This window comes from Bemisia tabaci, chromosome 2, assembly GCF_918797505.1.
Source record: "Bemisia tabaci chromosome 2, PGI_BMITA_v3".
Taxonomy (NCBI): Eukaryota; Metazoa; Arthropoda; class Insecta; order Hemiptera; family Aleyrodidae; genus Bemisia; species Bemisia tabaci.
In genome coordinates, this window is record NC_092794.1 from 35,922,937 (window position 1) to 35,938,926 (window position 15,990).

General features: G+C 39.2%; 1 protein-coding gene across 4 annotated transcripts in view; it reads left to right on the forward strand.

Moving 5' to 3' along the window:
• Window positions 1-14,404, forward strand: part of Nup214 (nuclear pore complex protein Nup214) — a 208,611-nt gene extending 194,207 nt beyond the window's left edge. For 3 of the 4 annotated variants that reach the window (XM_019045593.2, XM_072297225.1, XM_019045590.2), the window contains one exon: window positions 12,752-14,404. In XM_019045593.2, coding sequence (XP_018901138.1) covers window positions 12,752-12,779 — 28 coding nt within the window. In that variant the 3' untranslated portion in view covers window positions 12,780-14,404. Of the gene's footprint in view, window positions 1-3,563; window positions 3,802-12,751 lie in introns of all 4 variants that reach the window. The other variant, XR_011899324.1, reaches the window with a different exon arrangement.
• Window positions 14,405-15,990: the final 1,586 nt, after the last annotated feature.

Here is a 15,990-nt window from a genome sequence, read left to right on the forward strand (position 1 = left end):
TGATACATATTACACTGAAGTATGATACCTTACTTTCGAAGATTTTTACAGTCTTTTACTAAAAGAAGATTACAGAAGATTTACACTATCAAATGTATAGTTCTGCCTCTCGAATTTAGAAGTCGAATATCTTGTACCTAAGAGACCCTGCTTGACCAATTGTAATTTTTTACCTCACATTTGAAATTTACGACCAAAATCATCTAAATTCGCTAAAATCATAGTTTGAATCTTTGCGCCTTGTTGAACCCTTGTAACCTTCAGATTCGGCCAGAATTGTGACTATTATGAGTTTTATGCAGCCTCCCTGCCCGCACGTCATTTATCAGGTGTTATAAAAGAAAAATATATCTTGAGCATCTTATCAAACTGCTTAACTGATTGGATCCAGAAATCGATACCTTACTTGCAATTTAAAATTTATTACAATCAAATTTTACAAGTTAAACTCCTGCCGTTCGAAGTTGACCGCCAGTCTAGATTAGGTGCACCATGTTTGACCAGGAGCTATTTTCACACTATATTTAAAATTTATGATCAAAATGACACCTCACAACGCACTAGATGCACATTTTAAATTACCTGAATCCTTGCTGATCAGAACACGGCTGCCTTCTTTAATTTTAAGCATTTTAAGGGGTATTTCGCGGTCGGACTGTGGCAAATTTTTTGTATGTTTTGTTTTATTCAGTTCAACTTATTAATGATATTCTTCTGGTCGGAAAAGTCTGTTATGCAATTTGTTCAGAGTTCACCCTCTCCATCCGTTGGTATTTCTCCTGGACTGAACGAAAATTTCCGGAAATATAAGGGTTCTTCGAATTTTACACGAAAACGATTGCACTGAGAGAAAAAACGATAAGAAAGGTTGTCGTTCGAAATTTAATTTGTAACAACTTTGACCGTATTCGTTTTTGCCGTATTATTGTCGAAAAACCTAAATTTCTCGCAAATTTGGACTTCAAGGTCAATCTGGACAATCCAAATGCTGCCAAAAAAAATTCAGGAAAATTCAGCCGTTCTTTTCAGACCATTTCGCCTTTTTGGTGTTAGTTCTGATTACGAAAGAAAAAATAAGTCCCAAAACGCTCCACCGTATCCACCACGCCAAACAGTGCCAACTTTTACGATTTCCCAGGGCTCTTCTTATCTGGAATAGACTATGGGTTGACAAAATGTCACTCGGGTTTTCAAGAGCGGCATTTCAGTAGATCGTCTTCATCAACAACTCCCCAGGAATTAGTCGGTTCCAAAATTTTAGCATACTTATTGCACGAGCTTGAGGGCTGAGGGAGAGGGGATTTAATTTGTCGCCCCAAGGCCGATTTTGCTATTTTACCCCTAAAAAACCACAAAAATGCGATTATTTTTCGAGGAGTTCCGACAACCTATTTCGTAATTGCCCAAAAACCCATCAGGGAGTATTCCACTACAACCTCCAACTTGAATTTTTGATGTACATTCAAGTCGCATTAAAAGTGAGTTAAAGCCCACCGTGCATGAATTACACCTAAATAGATGGGGGGAAAAGTTTTTTGTAAATGCAATCATGACATCTATTCTGCCGTGCTAAGGAAGAACGCCGCACGGTGGATAGAGTCAATGGGAGAGATTGGTCATGGAGCGTTGCGCTTTTAATTTTACAAGGATAAAGAATATTCCTGGTCATTCGATCAATTACATACCATCTTCTCATGTAATTTTTTGCGTAGAATTCATTTTTGATGTTATTTTTGGTGAACAACGTACCTAAAGACCCGTTTTTGTGCATTTTGTTGAAAAAACTATGCAGGTGCAAAGTTTAGGCGTCTGTGTTTTACTTTGTAGGACAGGATTTTTAATTTCTCATGATGGAAGAGGATAAATTATGAATAAAATTATGAAAACTTACAAATAAGTGTCACAAATACACAAAAATACCTACTCAGATATGAGCTGCTGCATCAGATATATCATTCCCTTCATAGCAAAGTTATTTTCGAAACTTTGTCATAAGATGCATGATTCTTATCGATTCTTATTGATTCTTATTGATTCTTTGATTGATTCTTATGCATAAGGATCCGTGAAAAAACAAATGAAATACATTTATGAATTCTTTGAAAATATTCAAGATCACTTTTACTTTAAATTCATTTTTAAATTTAGAGGACGGAGAAGGGATTTAGAGTAGAAAAAACACTAGATGGCTTAAAAAAAAAAAAAAAAAACAAAACATGTAGGTAACATATCAGTCATCTGCTTCTCCTTATGCTTCCTCTTCTTCATATTCAGTTTCCCATTCCTCTCATCCTCGTCTTCCACTCTCAAACCGCATCAAACTTAAAGAACAAGCAACGCAATAAACCGCAAATATCCCGGACTTGTAACGTTAAAACGTACTCGCAGTGTAATTAGTTTTGCACTGACTGCACTTTGTTCACATCGAAATAGGTGAAAAATTGAAAAATATGTACGTATTGGACAGAAGTATCAGTTATCAGAGTTCACCGGTGACCGGTCGAGCGCGATCGCGAAGGCCAACAGGTAAAATGGCATCATAGTCAGGGGCCAGGCAAGTAGAGGGGGGTTGGGTTACCTGCAATAAGTTTCCTCAAGCTCTCTACGCATACGTCCCAAGAAAGCTTTTTAAGGGATTTAGATTATAGAGGGATGTCCGAGAGGAAATATGCCCGATTTTTTTTAGTTCTCCTATAGATATGTAGTTTAGGAAATACAGTGGATATCGGATATAACGACCTCAACGACCTTCAAGGGACCAGCCATATTCGGTTGTTATAGCCGATAGTCGTTATAACCGATAGCGGAATTTTTACGCACGTACCCTATGTTAAAGAGCGGAGAACAAGTCTGTGCTGTAGGTGGGATTCCAAGGCCCGGTGAATTTTGCTGCTGATTCATTATCTCTTCAGTAACACCTTTGTTTATTAGCTTTATCTAATTTATTTTTTTATTCTAGGACTAATTTTAATTCAAACACTTTGTTTGAATTTGTAAAAACAAGGTATTTTATAATATTGAGATTACATGCACTACACACTACATTATATTTGCACTACACATGCGCAATACCGAAGAAGTAGGTATAAAACTTCTAATTTGAATAGTAGTCCGTGATTTTTTTTTTGCCTCACAATTGTGTTTGTGTACCTTTTTTGTAACGCGCTATGGGCCGAGCGTAAAGTGTAATAAACTGGAATCGTTCCATTCAGGGTTCAAAATTAGGAATTTTTGAACAGTTGTGATGGCTTCTAGGGCGTCTGAAAACGAGATCCTCTCCTCTTCGGCCTCTGTTGCTGTCGCTCAGGTCGTTATAACCGATGACCACATCTGTTGGGACGCGAAAACTCCGTCGCTATGACCGATATGTCTTTATATGCGATGTCGTTATAACCGATACATAAATACATTGAATGAATGGGATTTCAGCCGGGACCGACCAGTTTACGTCGTTATGCCCGATATGTCGTTATAACCGATGTCGTTGTATCCGATATCCACTGTAATGATATTACGAAAAACGGGCCAAAGAGCACGTTTTGATGGTGAAACTTGTTTTTCAGTATCCGATGAACAGGAATCATACCTACCTGGGTCATTTAGCAGTTACGAGAGTTTACTGGTTGCTTGATTTTCGAGATGAAGCTCGCGCGCAAATCTTGGAGTGCAACAGAAAAAGTGACGTCACGGCAAAAGTGGTGCAAAGTGGCACCGAAAGATTGCGGAATCGTATTCTCAGGACTCCTGCGAACATGCCTATACAAATTTTTCTGGCGGATGGTGGCGGATGGGTAGTTAAAAGTATGCCTAAACTTTATTTCTTTTGCTTTTTGATAGGAGCACAATAGCGCAAACATAATCATTGAAAAAATGGGCCACATGCAAAAAATTACTAGCGCAATGTGTTCTACAGACTCTGAAGAATAAGAATATATCAATGAAACTAGAATTAATTTAAACAGAAGCAAGTTAAGTGCCAGTGAGCTGGCGCCGGTCGCTTGATTTTCGAGATAAGGCTCGCGCACAATCTCGGAACGCAACAGCAAAAGTGACGTCACGGCCAAAGTGACGCAAAGTGGTACCCAAATATTGCGGAATCGTATTCTCAGGACTCCTACGAACATGCCCAAACAAATTTTTCTGGCGGATGATGGCAGATAGGTAGTTAAAAGTTTACCTAAACTTTTTTTTTTTTGCTTATTGATATAAGCACATTAGTGCAAACATAATCATTGAAAAAATGGGCCGAATACAAAAAATTACTAGTGCAATGTGTTCTCCAGACTCTGCAGAATTAGAATCAATCAATGAAACTAGCATTAATTTAAACAGAAGCAACTTAAATGAAAAAGAAAGACTCTGGACGATTTTTCGCTAAAATGAAAAGTTACGCAAAGCCCCTCTTTGATGCCTTATGTCACAAAAATGGACATGTTTCGTTCCAAATCAATGTCAGATCCTCAAAATATAACTCTTAAGGAACACTTTTGTCCCTTAAAAAATGCGATTTGCCCGAATCGCCCATGACCGACCTGTACCATTGACTCGATCTACCGTGCGCCGTATGAACCATCAGATTCAAACTGAGATATTTACGTTCAAAGTCTACAGCATGCCTCTCTGCGAGATTTGCGAATTTTAAGTTTTTGTTTTCTCCTATTGACAGTTTGATCCATTGGCTTTTCATTAGCGCTTCGATCATTTGCAAGAAGATAATGACTTCTCGGAAAATCAAAAAAGAATGAGGGTATGTTGGACTCACGGCAAACTGCCCGTGCAGGCAGGATCCTTTCACTGTGCCGATTTTTCCGTGTGTCCATCGTATATCGATGGTGAAAGTGCAGAAGTGCGTATCTCGATTTTTGACAGTTTTGAGTTAGCTGCATAAACGTGCAGTTGAAGATGTCGTCTATCAGCCAGCAAGACATTATAATCGAAAAAAATCGGGAAGTCACCTAAAACCGTAGAACTTTTCTCGGGCTTAAGTGCAGGAATGCGTATCTCGTTCAGGCCTGTACATTTTTCGGCGCGCCTTACGCACAACCAATCACAACGCGCGCTCCTCAGCAGCGTTTCCCGCCAACACCGCACATCAGCTGATCAGCTGTTCTGTGTTTGTTTTCAATGGTTTTCATTTATCTATCTAAGAGAAAAGTTGATGTGGATAAATGTGGATAATCAGGCAGTCCAGCATGCATAATATCAGTGAATGCTGGTGATAGGCCGATAGACGAGGGAAGGGGGGGATTAGGTACTGTTACTTGTCATTAATGTTGCATACGCTTGTAATTGAAGGCGGATTATCACTCGAGGGCCCTCCAGTATCATTTCTTCTTAGGTATCTACTACCTACTAGCAGCGCGCGGCGTTCAGGTCCATTTTTACTCTCTGGGCCAATGCAATCATGAACTGATTGATCTGACGGTTCATCACAACAACGGTCAGTTTTATCAGAGTCAATCCGGTCAAACAATGCTTCATTTAGTGTATTGGATCGACTAAAGCCTCTAAATAAGTTTTAAGGTTGAATAAATTCTATTTTTGATCTCAATGATCAAGAGTAGCTTTAAAACGCTAATTGCAGAAATGCGTATCTCGTAATCTAATGTCAGTTTCCAATCATACAATGCTTGATCCGGCCGTATGAGGTCAAACTAAAGCTCTTGTTAAAAGAATCGTAAGCATGAAACCCTTTCTTCAGTTTTTAAATTATCAAAATTCGCCAACAATGGGTTCAAAACACTAATTGCAGAATTGCTTATCTCGTGATAAAGTGTCAATTCTTAGTGCCGAAAACGCGAATCTCGGCATTTCGGCCGTATTTTCTAACAGCGCGAGAAATTATTCAAAATATTTATGAAGTCTTAAAAAGCATCTCATTTTTTCTATCCTCAAGAATTATTACCCTTCTACTGACAATAAGGAGGAATGTAGACAGTTTTTTTACTCTCCTGAAAAATTGTGTTTTCCGAGATACGCACTTCTGCATTTTCACCATCGATATAGTCTGTGCAAACCAATTGGACAGAGTAAAAATTCGGGCGAGCCGAGAATCGCAACGTCGTATTCCGGCGAGGAGCCGCTGGGTCAGCGCTGTGCTCACCGGGGTATTGTTCCCATTGTGTCCACGCCGGGCCTTTACCTGGCGGCCGGACTCTTGTCATTAAAGCCCTCTGGCTACTGGTGGACCACAAAAATCTGAATTTTTCCTTCATTTCAACGGATTCGGATTCATCTTGCGATCCTGATGAAAAATATATATAATTATAGGTCAATGTAATGGTAAATTATTGGTGACAGCCCATAAGCGCAAATTTCCGAAATCGACAGCCCAAATGCGAAAATATTCATAGCCCATAAACACAAATGAAATAATCGACCAGAATTTCGATATATCGAATGGAGCGTAATTAAAGGGAGGAATAAAAGCAGAAGCGTGAAAATGGCGCAACGTTATTTACCTTTTTTTCCTTGTCAGTTAAGTCCAGAAGAATGCAAATCAGTGAAAAATCGATGATTGATAAGGTTCGGTTGACAAAAAGTTTCCAGGCTCTGCTTTTGATTTGTGCATGCAAAAAACGAAACCTGGGAACTATCCCCCCCCCCCTGCCTTATTTATATTATTTTTCTAAATCTGTCTGAGTTTGTTGAGGTGAGCCTTACACTTTAGAGAAAGCTTGCGTCGAATATATAGAAGGAAACCATTTACAAGCACCTGCCTTGGAATTTCATGCCAACTCTTTTCAAAAACTGAATTGTAGATAATTCATTGCTGACAAGCTCATCGTATGTTTTCAGTATGAACATTAATTTTTGAGTTTCTTTCTTGCATTTAAGAGGTGGGTTTCGGACACTTCGAATTTTAACATAAGTTTCTGCTTGTACATCTTTTAAAGTTTCAAGGAAGTAGTAAACGTGAAGGTGTGGCCCATAAAAGTTACCTTTGAAATGATGATGAAATTTTTCTGCCCCATTCGTGGTTCTTGGAGAAAGGGCATTGGAAATCTCAGCCCACATTCAGCACGAGCTTTCCTTCGATTATATCGATGTATCGATCAGGCCGATGCCCCTCGAATTGACAGCCCAAAAGCGCAAATAGTCCCATTTGCGTTTTTGGGCTGTCAACTTGGAGGATTTGCGCTTATGGGCTTGAACGAAATTATTGTATTACAGCTATTGCAAATTCCTTCAGCGCTTTCCACAAACTCCAAAAAAGTTCTGTAATACAATAACTTACCATTATACTTACCTACAATTATACATATTTTTCATCAGGATTGCAATCTGAATCCGAATCCGTTGGAATGAAGGAAAAATTCACAGATGATAAAAAAATGTTGTGCAATTTGTGGTCCACCAATAGCCAGAGATCCTTAATGACAAGGGTCCGGCCGCCAGATAAAGGCCCGGCGTGAACACGATGGTAACAATACCCCGGTAAGCTCAGCGCTGACCCAGCGGCTCCTCGTCGGGATCCGACGTTGCGATTCTCGGCTCGCCCGAAAATGCCCGAATTTTTACTCTGTCTACTTGGTTTCCTCTTTCGTTTCTGTGAGGTTTATTTTTGCAGGAATCATTTTACCTATAGTCAAGATCATTAACCGTCCGTGTTTTTAAGGTGTAGGGTTTTAAAAATTGAAATAAAAATTAAAAAGGAAAGACAATGCGGAAGTAACTGCAACTGAAGCGGGAGCTTCATATTTTTCTGTTTTATTTGTATGTTTCTTATTTGAATAAGGGGCATGTTAATTTGAAAGTTGGCCTTAAAAGAAAAAAGTAAGTTCTGCGCGAAAAAAAATTATGTTAATGGTTAGTAGTTTCCTGATTTTAGTAAAAAATAATTCTTTCCCCTTGCAACCTTTGTTTTTCTCCCTTTTTTCACTTTCTATTTTGAGGAGACTATTCCGCATTCATCAAATTATTTTTTTCATTACAAGGCTAGCTTTTCAAATTACTTGATTTACTTACTTATGAAATCTAAACTTCAAAAATATAGAAGGAACGTAAGAACTTGTTTAAAAAAAGAATTTATAGAATTTTCCACTGACAATGTGGAGAAAAAGATCATCAAATAAAATTGACGGTTTCAAAATGCCAAGAATTCACGCAAAGAACCCCGCACAGAGCATGGGCTCAGCGGCTCTCGATGAAAGTTGATGAAACTTTAATAGATTGTTATAAAGTTCATAATTAAGGGAAAGCCACAAAATTAGCTCACTTTTACGAGTAGAAGCTGAGATATTCGCGATTGAACCCGGACTATTTTCTGTGCGGCGGAGGTAAATGGGCGCTCCGCGTCGCCGTCGCCTTACCTTGCTCGAGCACTTCGGCCAGGAAACCCCCTCTCCCCACCAGGTAGCTACGATGTCGCATTGTTTACACTCACAAGGGGAACTTACGGACCTGCTGCCTCCGATTGGGCTGAATTTTTTTTTACAGACTCTATGGACCAATTCTAGAGGTTAAGTTGAGCCGTTTTCCCGAATGCGCAATAGGAAGGGCGTAAAAAATTCCCAAAAGTTGCGTTTTCGGCGTGTGATTTGGTCGTGCGGCGCTTGGCAACACTGAAGCAGCCTCTTGTACCGCTTTATCGGCCTGAAGGTTTCAGCGGAGTCCGGAGCCCTACTGCACACGTACTGGTTCCATGATAGTGATGTTCCGGGTTCGATCCTCGACTTTTTATTTTCCGCATGATCACGTAACATTTTATTTTTAATTCTTCATCCGCATTTATAAATCAAGCAGTTCCGATCACTATCCCCCCCCCCCTCATTTTACGCACATTTTCCCCCGATATTTATTCACATTGGCCACATATAATCGTATGAAACTTCTAAAGCACCGATCGTGGTAAAATAACAACTAAATTTTTGTGTCTATCAAAAACTGCTAATACCGCTTAAGTGCCACTTAAAGCCAAGTAAACCCCAAGAAACTATACATCACTAGAAAGCTCTATTTAAGAGGAACATTTTAAAAAAAGTTCATTGAAATCGGTTGAGATGCGGCGGAGATATGGATTTTTAAAGGTTTCCACTTTAACAAATGGCAACGTCGCAACCCGGCGCTTCTAAGCAAAACGGCGACCGGTTTTGGGTGTCTCGGAAGCTACTGTATCACCCCAAGTGATCAAAATTCGAAAATGCCTTGAGGCATTTTTGGCCGTTTTTTCACACACCTCTTTGAAATTAGATTTCTAAGAAAAAACGATTTTAAAAAACCATACGATATTTTCTCACAATTGAAAGGAAACGCCTTTACATATTTATTGTATCACAAGAAGCACCTAAAAAGCACCTAATACTTCTTGTGAAACGGTGAGTATGTAAAAGGGTTACCTTTTAGTTGTAAGAAAATATAGCACGGTACTTCGACAGTATTCTCAGACAGTATAATACCGCCATGACCGCTTCTCAGCTAAAAAAACTACAGCAAAACCTCAGAGAATCCATTGAAAACTTGACAAGAAATTTTTTCCCACTTTTATCTTATAATTCACTTTAACAACCAAAATTTGCCTCAATATGGGCCTTGCAGACCTCGATTAGTCATTCCAGGGGTAGACGGGAAACAAAAATTGCTGTCTAAAAAAAAAATGTCGAATATTTGTGTTCAAGAATTATGTTTTTAAAGGTTTCTGTAGAGCTACAAGGTCTGTTAGATTAGAAACCGGATTCTCGTCATAACTAGGCCACAATGCGTCCAAATTAGGTTTTCTTGAGCTTTCCTGATAGCTGGAAATATATTTAAGAACGCTATGTTCACAGATTTTGATTATTTTGATCAATGTTTATTCTGTGTCATCTTGAATACAAGTAAGTCAGGTGCGTTTTTGCGATTTTCATCATGCGATCACTGATAGAGCAAAGATTCAATATTAAATTTTGTATTAAACTCAGTATACCTTGTACCGAAACTTTTGGTATGCCAAGTAAAGTTTACTGAGATCATTGTATGAGTTGTTCCCACCGTTTTGAGTGGGTTGAACGATTCAAAACTGGTCAGGAGTTCGTCGAAGATGAGGAGCATGGGAATCGACCATCAATGGCAACTGACATTTGTTACGTGGAAAAAGTACGGGCAAAAGTGCTCGAAAATGGTCGCTTTGAGCTTGTCGAACAGTGCAACATTTCTGAAGGCTCTGTGCATACAATTTTGATAGAATATGTAGGCATGCATCGAGTTTCAGGTACACTTGCCTCTTGATTGTTGTCCGTTGAACAAAAATCCAACCAGATGTCAATTTCCCTTCAGCTACTTGAACGTTCTAACAATGATCCTACATTTTTGGATAGGATAATTTTTGGTGACAATACTTGAGTGTACGGCTACGATATGGAGACGAAACTCCAATCATCCTTGTGGGTTGAAAAATGTAGTGCAAGACCGAAAAAAGAGATACAAGTTCGGTCAAACATAAAAATCGCGAACACCCGTGAGGTTGCCTTACTTCAAGCCACATACCATCGAAGCTAATTAGGATTTTTCAAATTTGTGAACTTAGCGTTCTTAAATATATTTCCAGCCATCAGGAAAGCTCAAGAAAACGTAATTCGGACGCATTGTAGGCTAGTTATAACCAAAATCCGGTTTCTAATCTAACAGACCTCGTATTTGTGAAGGACAGACTTTTCGGCCAATTATAGCGAATGTGGTTCGAAAAATAAAAAGCCATCGGGCCTCGTAGACCCGGTTAGTCATCTAAGGGTTAAAATACCGGTGTTCTCCATTCTACGATTTGCGAGTTCTCCAGTAATAATACTCAAGAATTAAGACGACTTTCGTGCCTACCTGCCTAATTTCGTTTTTCACCAATGAAAAACTTGAATTACTCCTTGAAACAGTTCGTACACATAGAAGACTATTGCATCGTCAACATTTATCGGTTTTAAAGTTGAGGGGAGGGTAGATGTCCAAACTTTTTGGGGCCACATACCCACCAAAAATTGAGTTACAAATTGATTTTCTTTTCGTCTTATAAGACGTCACTTAACAATTACAAACCATTTCCATTGTTAATATTAATCGATCCTAATGAGAAGAGAATGGCCCATAGATTTCAGGAGGCCAAGTACCCCTCGTAAAGTGAAATACAAAACATTTCTGGGGCTTAAAAAACGTAAAAAACTCTCTAGGATAGCTGCACAAGAAACCTTTGGAGCTGGGTAGTAATTTTCGTATTGGTTAACCGATATAAAGCGCACGATAACATATTCAAAAGTAAAGCAACGGAGGATGTGCAAATCAAATTTCGGAAATCAATCAATTTCATAAAGGAATTTTTTTCAGGGAAAAAATATAAATGGCATCATTTGTACCGTTGAACCATCATCTGATTTGACTTAAAAATACTCAAGAGTATCCCGTTCAGAAGTTGATTTCCGAACCTCTCGTTGTGTGCATCATGTTTTACAATAAATTTTGAAGAGAAAATAAGTGCCGTTCATTATTTAATTCAGACTATGTTCGTTGGTCCATCTCCTGTCTAAAGCGAAACAACCGGATTTTCAAGTGCCCATGAAATGTAAACGGCCTGACCCCTCTTAATTTTAGCTGAATAATATACGCTTCTCTCCAAACCGTGAGAACAAAAATCGGGGAAGAAAATCTATAACCTAACCTAGTGTAACCCTGAGCAGCGGAGGAACACGATTTATCTCTGCCCCACTGTAACGGTCGGAAAGGTTGAAAGGCTGCGGCAACATGGCACGGAGGCGAGAAAGATCCGGGCGAGAGATCCGGTGGTCTTTGCGCGGGATATTTGAACGGTGCGATTGACCCTGGTAATTTTTGGTAGCCGTATCCCCCCAAAAAATTGAGTTACAAAATTTATTTTTGGACTTACAAAACACTTACGAAACATTGGCGTTATCGGAATTTATCGATTGCAAAGTGGGGTGGGGGGGGCTGACCCCAAAATTTTGGAAAGCCGTATCCCCCTTAAAAATTGAGTTATAAAATTATTTTTGGACTTACAAAACGTTACAAAACACTTAAAAAACGTTGGCGGTTTCAGAATCTATTGATCGTAAAGTGGTGGGGGGGGGGCCGGCCCCAAAATTTTTGGTAGCCGTATCCCCCCCTAAAAATTCAGTTACAAAATGTTCTTTTGGACTTACAAAACGTTGACGTTGTCAGAATTTATGGATCGCGAAGTGGGGGGATACCATCTCTCCACCCCCCCCCCCCTAAAATGAAGGTATCCATTTGAACCATTTGGAGTGACTTACAAATTTTTTTTAGACTTACAAAACGTTACAAAACACTTACAAAACGATGGCATATTTTTCCTATTTTTTTTTGGAAGTGGGGGGGGCTGGTGAAATGAACCTTAGACTTGGCAGTCTCAATCTCCTCCGCCCTGCCTCTTGGTGCATCCCACAATAACTATTTTCTCTGCTCACTGCCCTGAAAAATTTAGGGAGCAATTTTTTAGCACTTTTAAAATTGGACTCGATGTTCCCTAATACAACTTCCGCTTGCAGTGCTGATGGAAAATATTTATAGCTAAGGGGCTGCTCGGCTGCAGCCCAACCCCCTGATGGTGCAAACATTAAGACATACGAAATACACCGTCGACAAATCTTGTTTTGATGTGTATGGAATATGCTGAATGTAACATTGGGTCTATTACTTACCTTTCTCTTGATATGTTTTGCCGGGATTGGGTTGGATCTAATAATGCAAATTTTTATCTGCTAAATCGCTTGAAATGTTTTAATGTATTTTTTTCTTTTCTTGTCTTTTTCAGAGGCAGTTCATTCAGCAGTTGGCGGTGACCATCTCACTCTGCGAATTATTTGTGATTCTATCTGGTAGAATCATTCTTTATTCAGTATCAAGTCTCATTCCAGAACTTTTTGTATAAGCTCATTATCAGTTCATAATTTTCTCTCTCCCACCTCTGTGATGTAAATCGTAAAATAAAAATTAAAGTTCAATGTAATGACGCACAGTGAATGCCTGAATGTGAGGAGGACTGCATAATGATGGCTTAGGCCTTGTTTCCACGGGACGTTTTCAGGGGATTTTTCCCAAGTTCAAGTAGCAGGAATGAAACTTCTGGGATTTTTCCCAGTTACCGTCTCCACGGGACGAGGCTCATACGGTCCTGCGACTAGTTTGCGCGGGAAGATAAATTAGATAAAGTCGAGTATTTAACCGAGATTAAAATAATAATGCACTCAATTGACAATTAGACACATTATTTTAACTAAACAAACATGAACCATTGGAGTAATCAACTAAATATAGCACAATTCGTTTTCACTTCTTCTTCCTCTCTTTGTGGGTCCTATGGGTACAAGGACCATACTTGGTACTGCGAAAAATATTGATTAACTCAATATTTTTCCCAACTTTGTAAGTGGGATTTTTCTCCGGGCCAAATCCCGTGAGCTGGCCCGTGGAGACAAGGTCTTATGCAGGACATGCTAACATATAATGAAAAAAAGGTAAAAAAAAATGTTTATTGGCTTTTGCCATGCTGCAAATTATATTTTAAGTTATGAAAGCTGTAAGAAAGGTTTGAATTGTGATATTCTGTAAGTTACCTCATTTAAAGAAGGAACCTTGCAGCAAACCATAGTCCTGGCAAGCGACCAAAACCGTCTAAGTTGTCCGCCATCGACAGAGTCTCTCTCTGTACTCTATGATGAGGACATCACGAAATGATTCTCATTGATTTTTGCGGATATGCATATAGTGGATTTGTTGCAGCCAATAACATCATTACCCACAAATGTGAACCATTTACATTACTATCCCGCCAATGATTTCATTGGTCAGAAGGCTCTAGCAATTCTTACATTTTCCTAGTGAGGTTAAGAAGGTCCAGCCCCAAAAATCAGCGCCCAATGATGGTTTACCTCTAAAAGACCTGCCGAAGTGGTGAAACATTTTGCCTGAATACTTAATGGCTTTACTTTTTATAACTTTGATATCATTATTACACACTCATGAAAGGGAATTTTGATATAGGTAGAAGCACTTCCCTCCCTCCCCACAATAGGAGGACAGTGTGTGTGAGTGGGTGTGTGTGTGTGTGAGGGTGTGTGTGTGTGTGTAAATGTAAAGGTAGTAATTATATAATATTATCAAAATGATAATTTAGACTGAAAAATTGTACTGTTGAATTTATGTGTTAATTCGTTTCTGCGCACCTGACTCTTGTGGCACTTAGAATCACACAGTGGCCTTGCAGCAAAGTACACATCCTTCATCAATACATTTGCGGAGGTTGGAAACTTCCTTTCATTTGATTGGATAATTGTTTGATCGGCGATCTTAGATCCAACCTCTGCACTGTGCCTTAGCTTTGATTGGATGAAGTTTTATGTGCAATTTGCCTTGCGTGTATTCTGAAAATGTAATACAAATGTACAGGAATATACTGCAGAAAACATTACAGCCTCTCCTTTAATCTTAAGTAATTGATGTGGGCAAGGTTTCAAATATTTATTATATTTATCTCAAAACTAGAAGGGAATTAGAAAATTCTAGTCGTCGGAAAGTTTCCAAACCCTCCCTTACGTTTATACGTTCTACTTTTTATGACTCATGAGTTTTCATCGGCGCTTTGAAGATTACATTAGCAACTTCAGGACTTGACGTCAAAGACTTTATGATGAGCGACTTTAGGATGACGCTAGCAACTTTAGGATGACGTTAGCAACTTTAAGATAACCCTAACAATTTTATGATCACAGTAGCGACTTTACATTTACATGAGCGACTTTAATGTCATGTTAGGTTAGGTCAGATTAGGTTAGATTAGAAGTTAAATATAGTTCTTCGTAAATTGTTGTTTTTTTCTGCACGTAATCATACTCAGTCCCTCAGACAAAATTTTAATGAATGACGTATTCTAAAAATTCAATTAAGAATAGAATAAACCTGGTAATTACAGTTTTATCGGTCCACCATATGTTAGAAGTAAAAAGAAGAGTGATGATAAGTAAATTATATGATCCTTGTAGATCGATAAAATTGAAGGAGCCAGCCTTATTCGAATTTCCCGCCAGGATTTTTGGTAGGCGTCAAAATGTCACCGCACTCATCATCGACAAGAGAGGGGTTTTTGTTGACATTCGTGTTGTCTGGTTTTCCTGCAGATGGTCATGCTCGATTTTCTCTATAAAGCGGACTGCACTCATAGCAAATGGGGACCTACAAGTGGCTTGTCAGTTACATCGGTGATCGTGCAAACTGCGCGGGCCGCGCAGTTTGCAGTGATCAAAACTCAACACAGCGGCACCGATGTGCCACTTGCAGGTCTTTACTTGCTGTGTGTGCAGTCGGCCTAAAGCATTATGTTTGTTGATAATCGGTCGAGTCGAAATGGGTGGATCATAAGATATCGAATTTTATTTTGACGCAATCCTAATTTTTCGGACCAACATTGGGACTCACCAGACAGATAGAGGGTGAAATTCTTGCAAACGTTGGAGCCAAAATACAATCCTACAAAAAGTAAGGGTTGAGGTCTAGATACACGATCAAATTCCGAACCAATTCTGATCAAAGTAGACCAGTCGATTACTGATGGTCACCATTCAAAAGTTCTCTTTGATCAAAATTGGACGGGCTGTCAAATTTTGATCAGAATGGAGTGCCACCATTCATCATTTCTTGCCGCATGAAGCATTTCTGCCAGGTTTTCATTTGAAAACTAAGCGAAGTAACGATTTTAATACTGATGACTCCCGATACTTTGATGGTAATCGGTTCGGGAATTGGATCGTGCATCAAGGCCTGTAGAAATGACCTGATGAAGATGATGGCATCCAACCAGCATCTATTTCGAAAGTCATATAACCTTAAATGAGTCGTATTTTGTTCGGTGGCAACACTCGCAACATGTTGTAAAAACAAGCAACAATCGCATTTTGCTCCAAGTTGTTTGGTGTTGTGGAGACGGGGCCTATTTTCGAGCTTTGGGAACCCCTGAAGCAAAATTGTTGTATACATTAGCAATGATGCCGTAGTTTC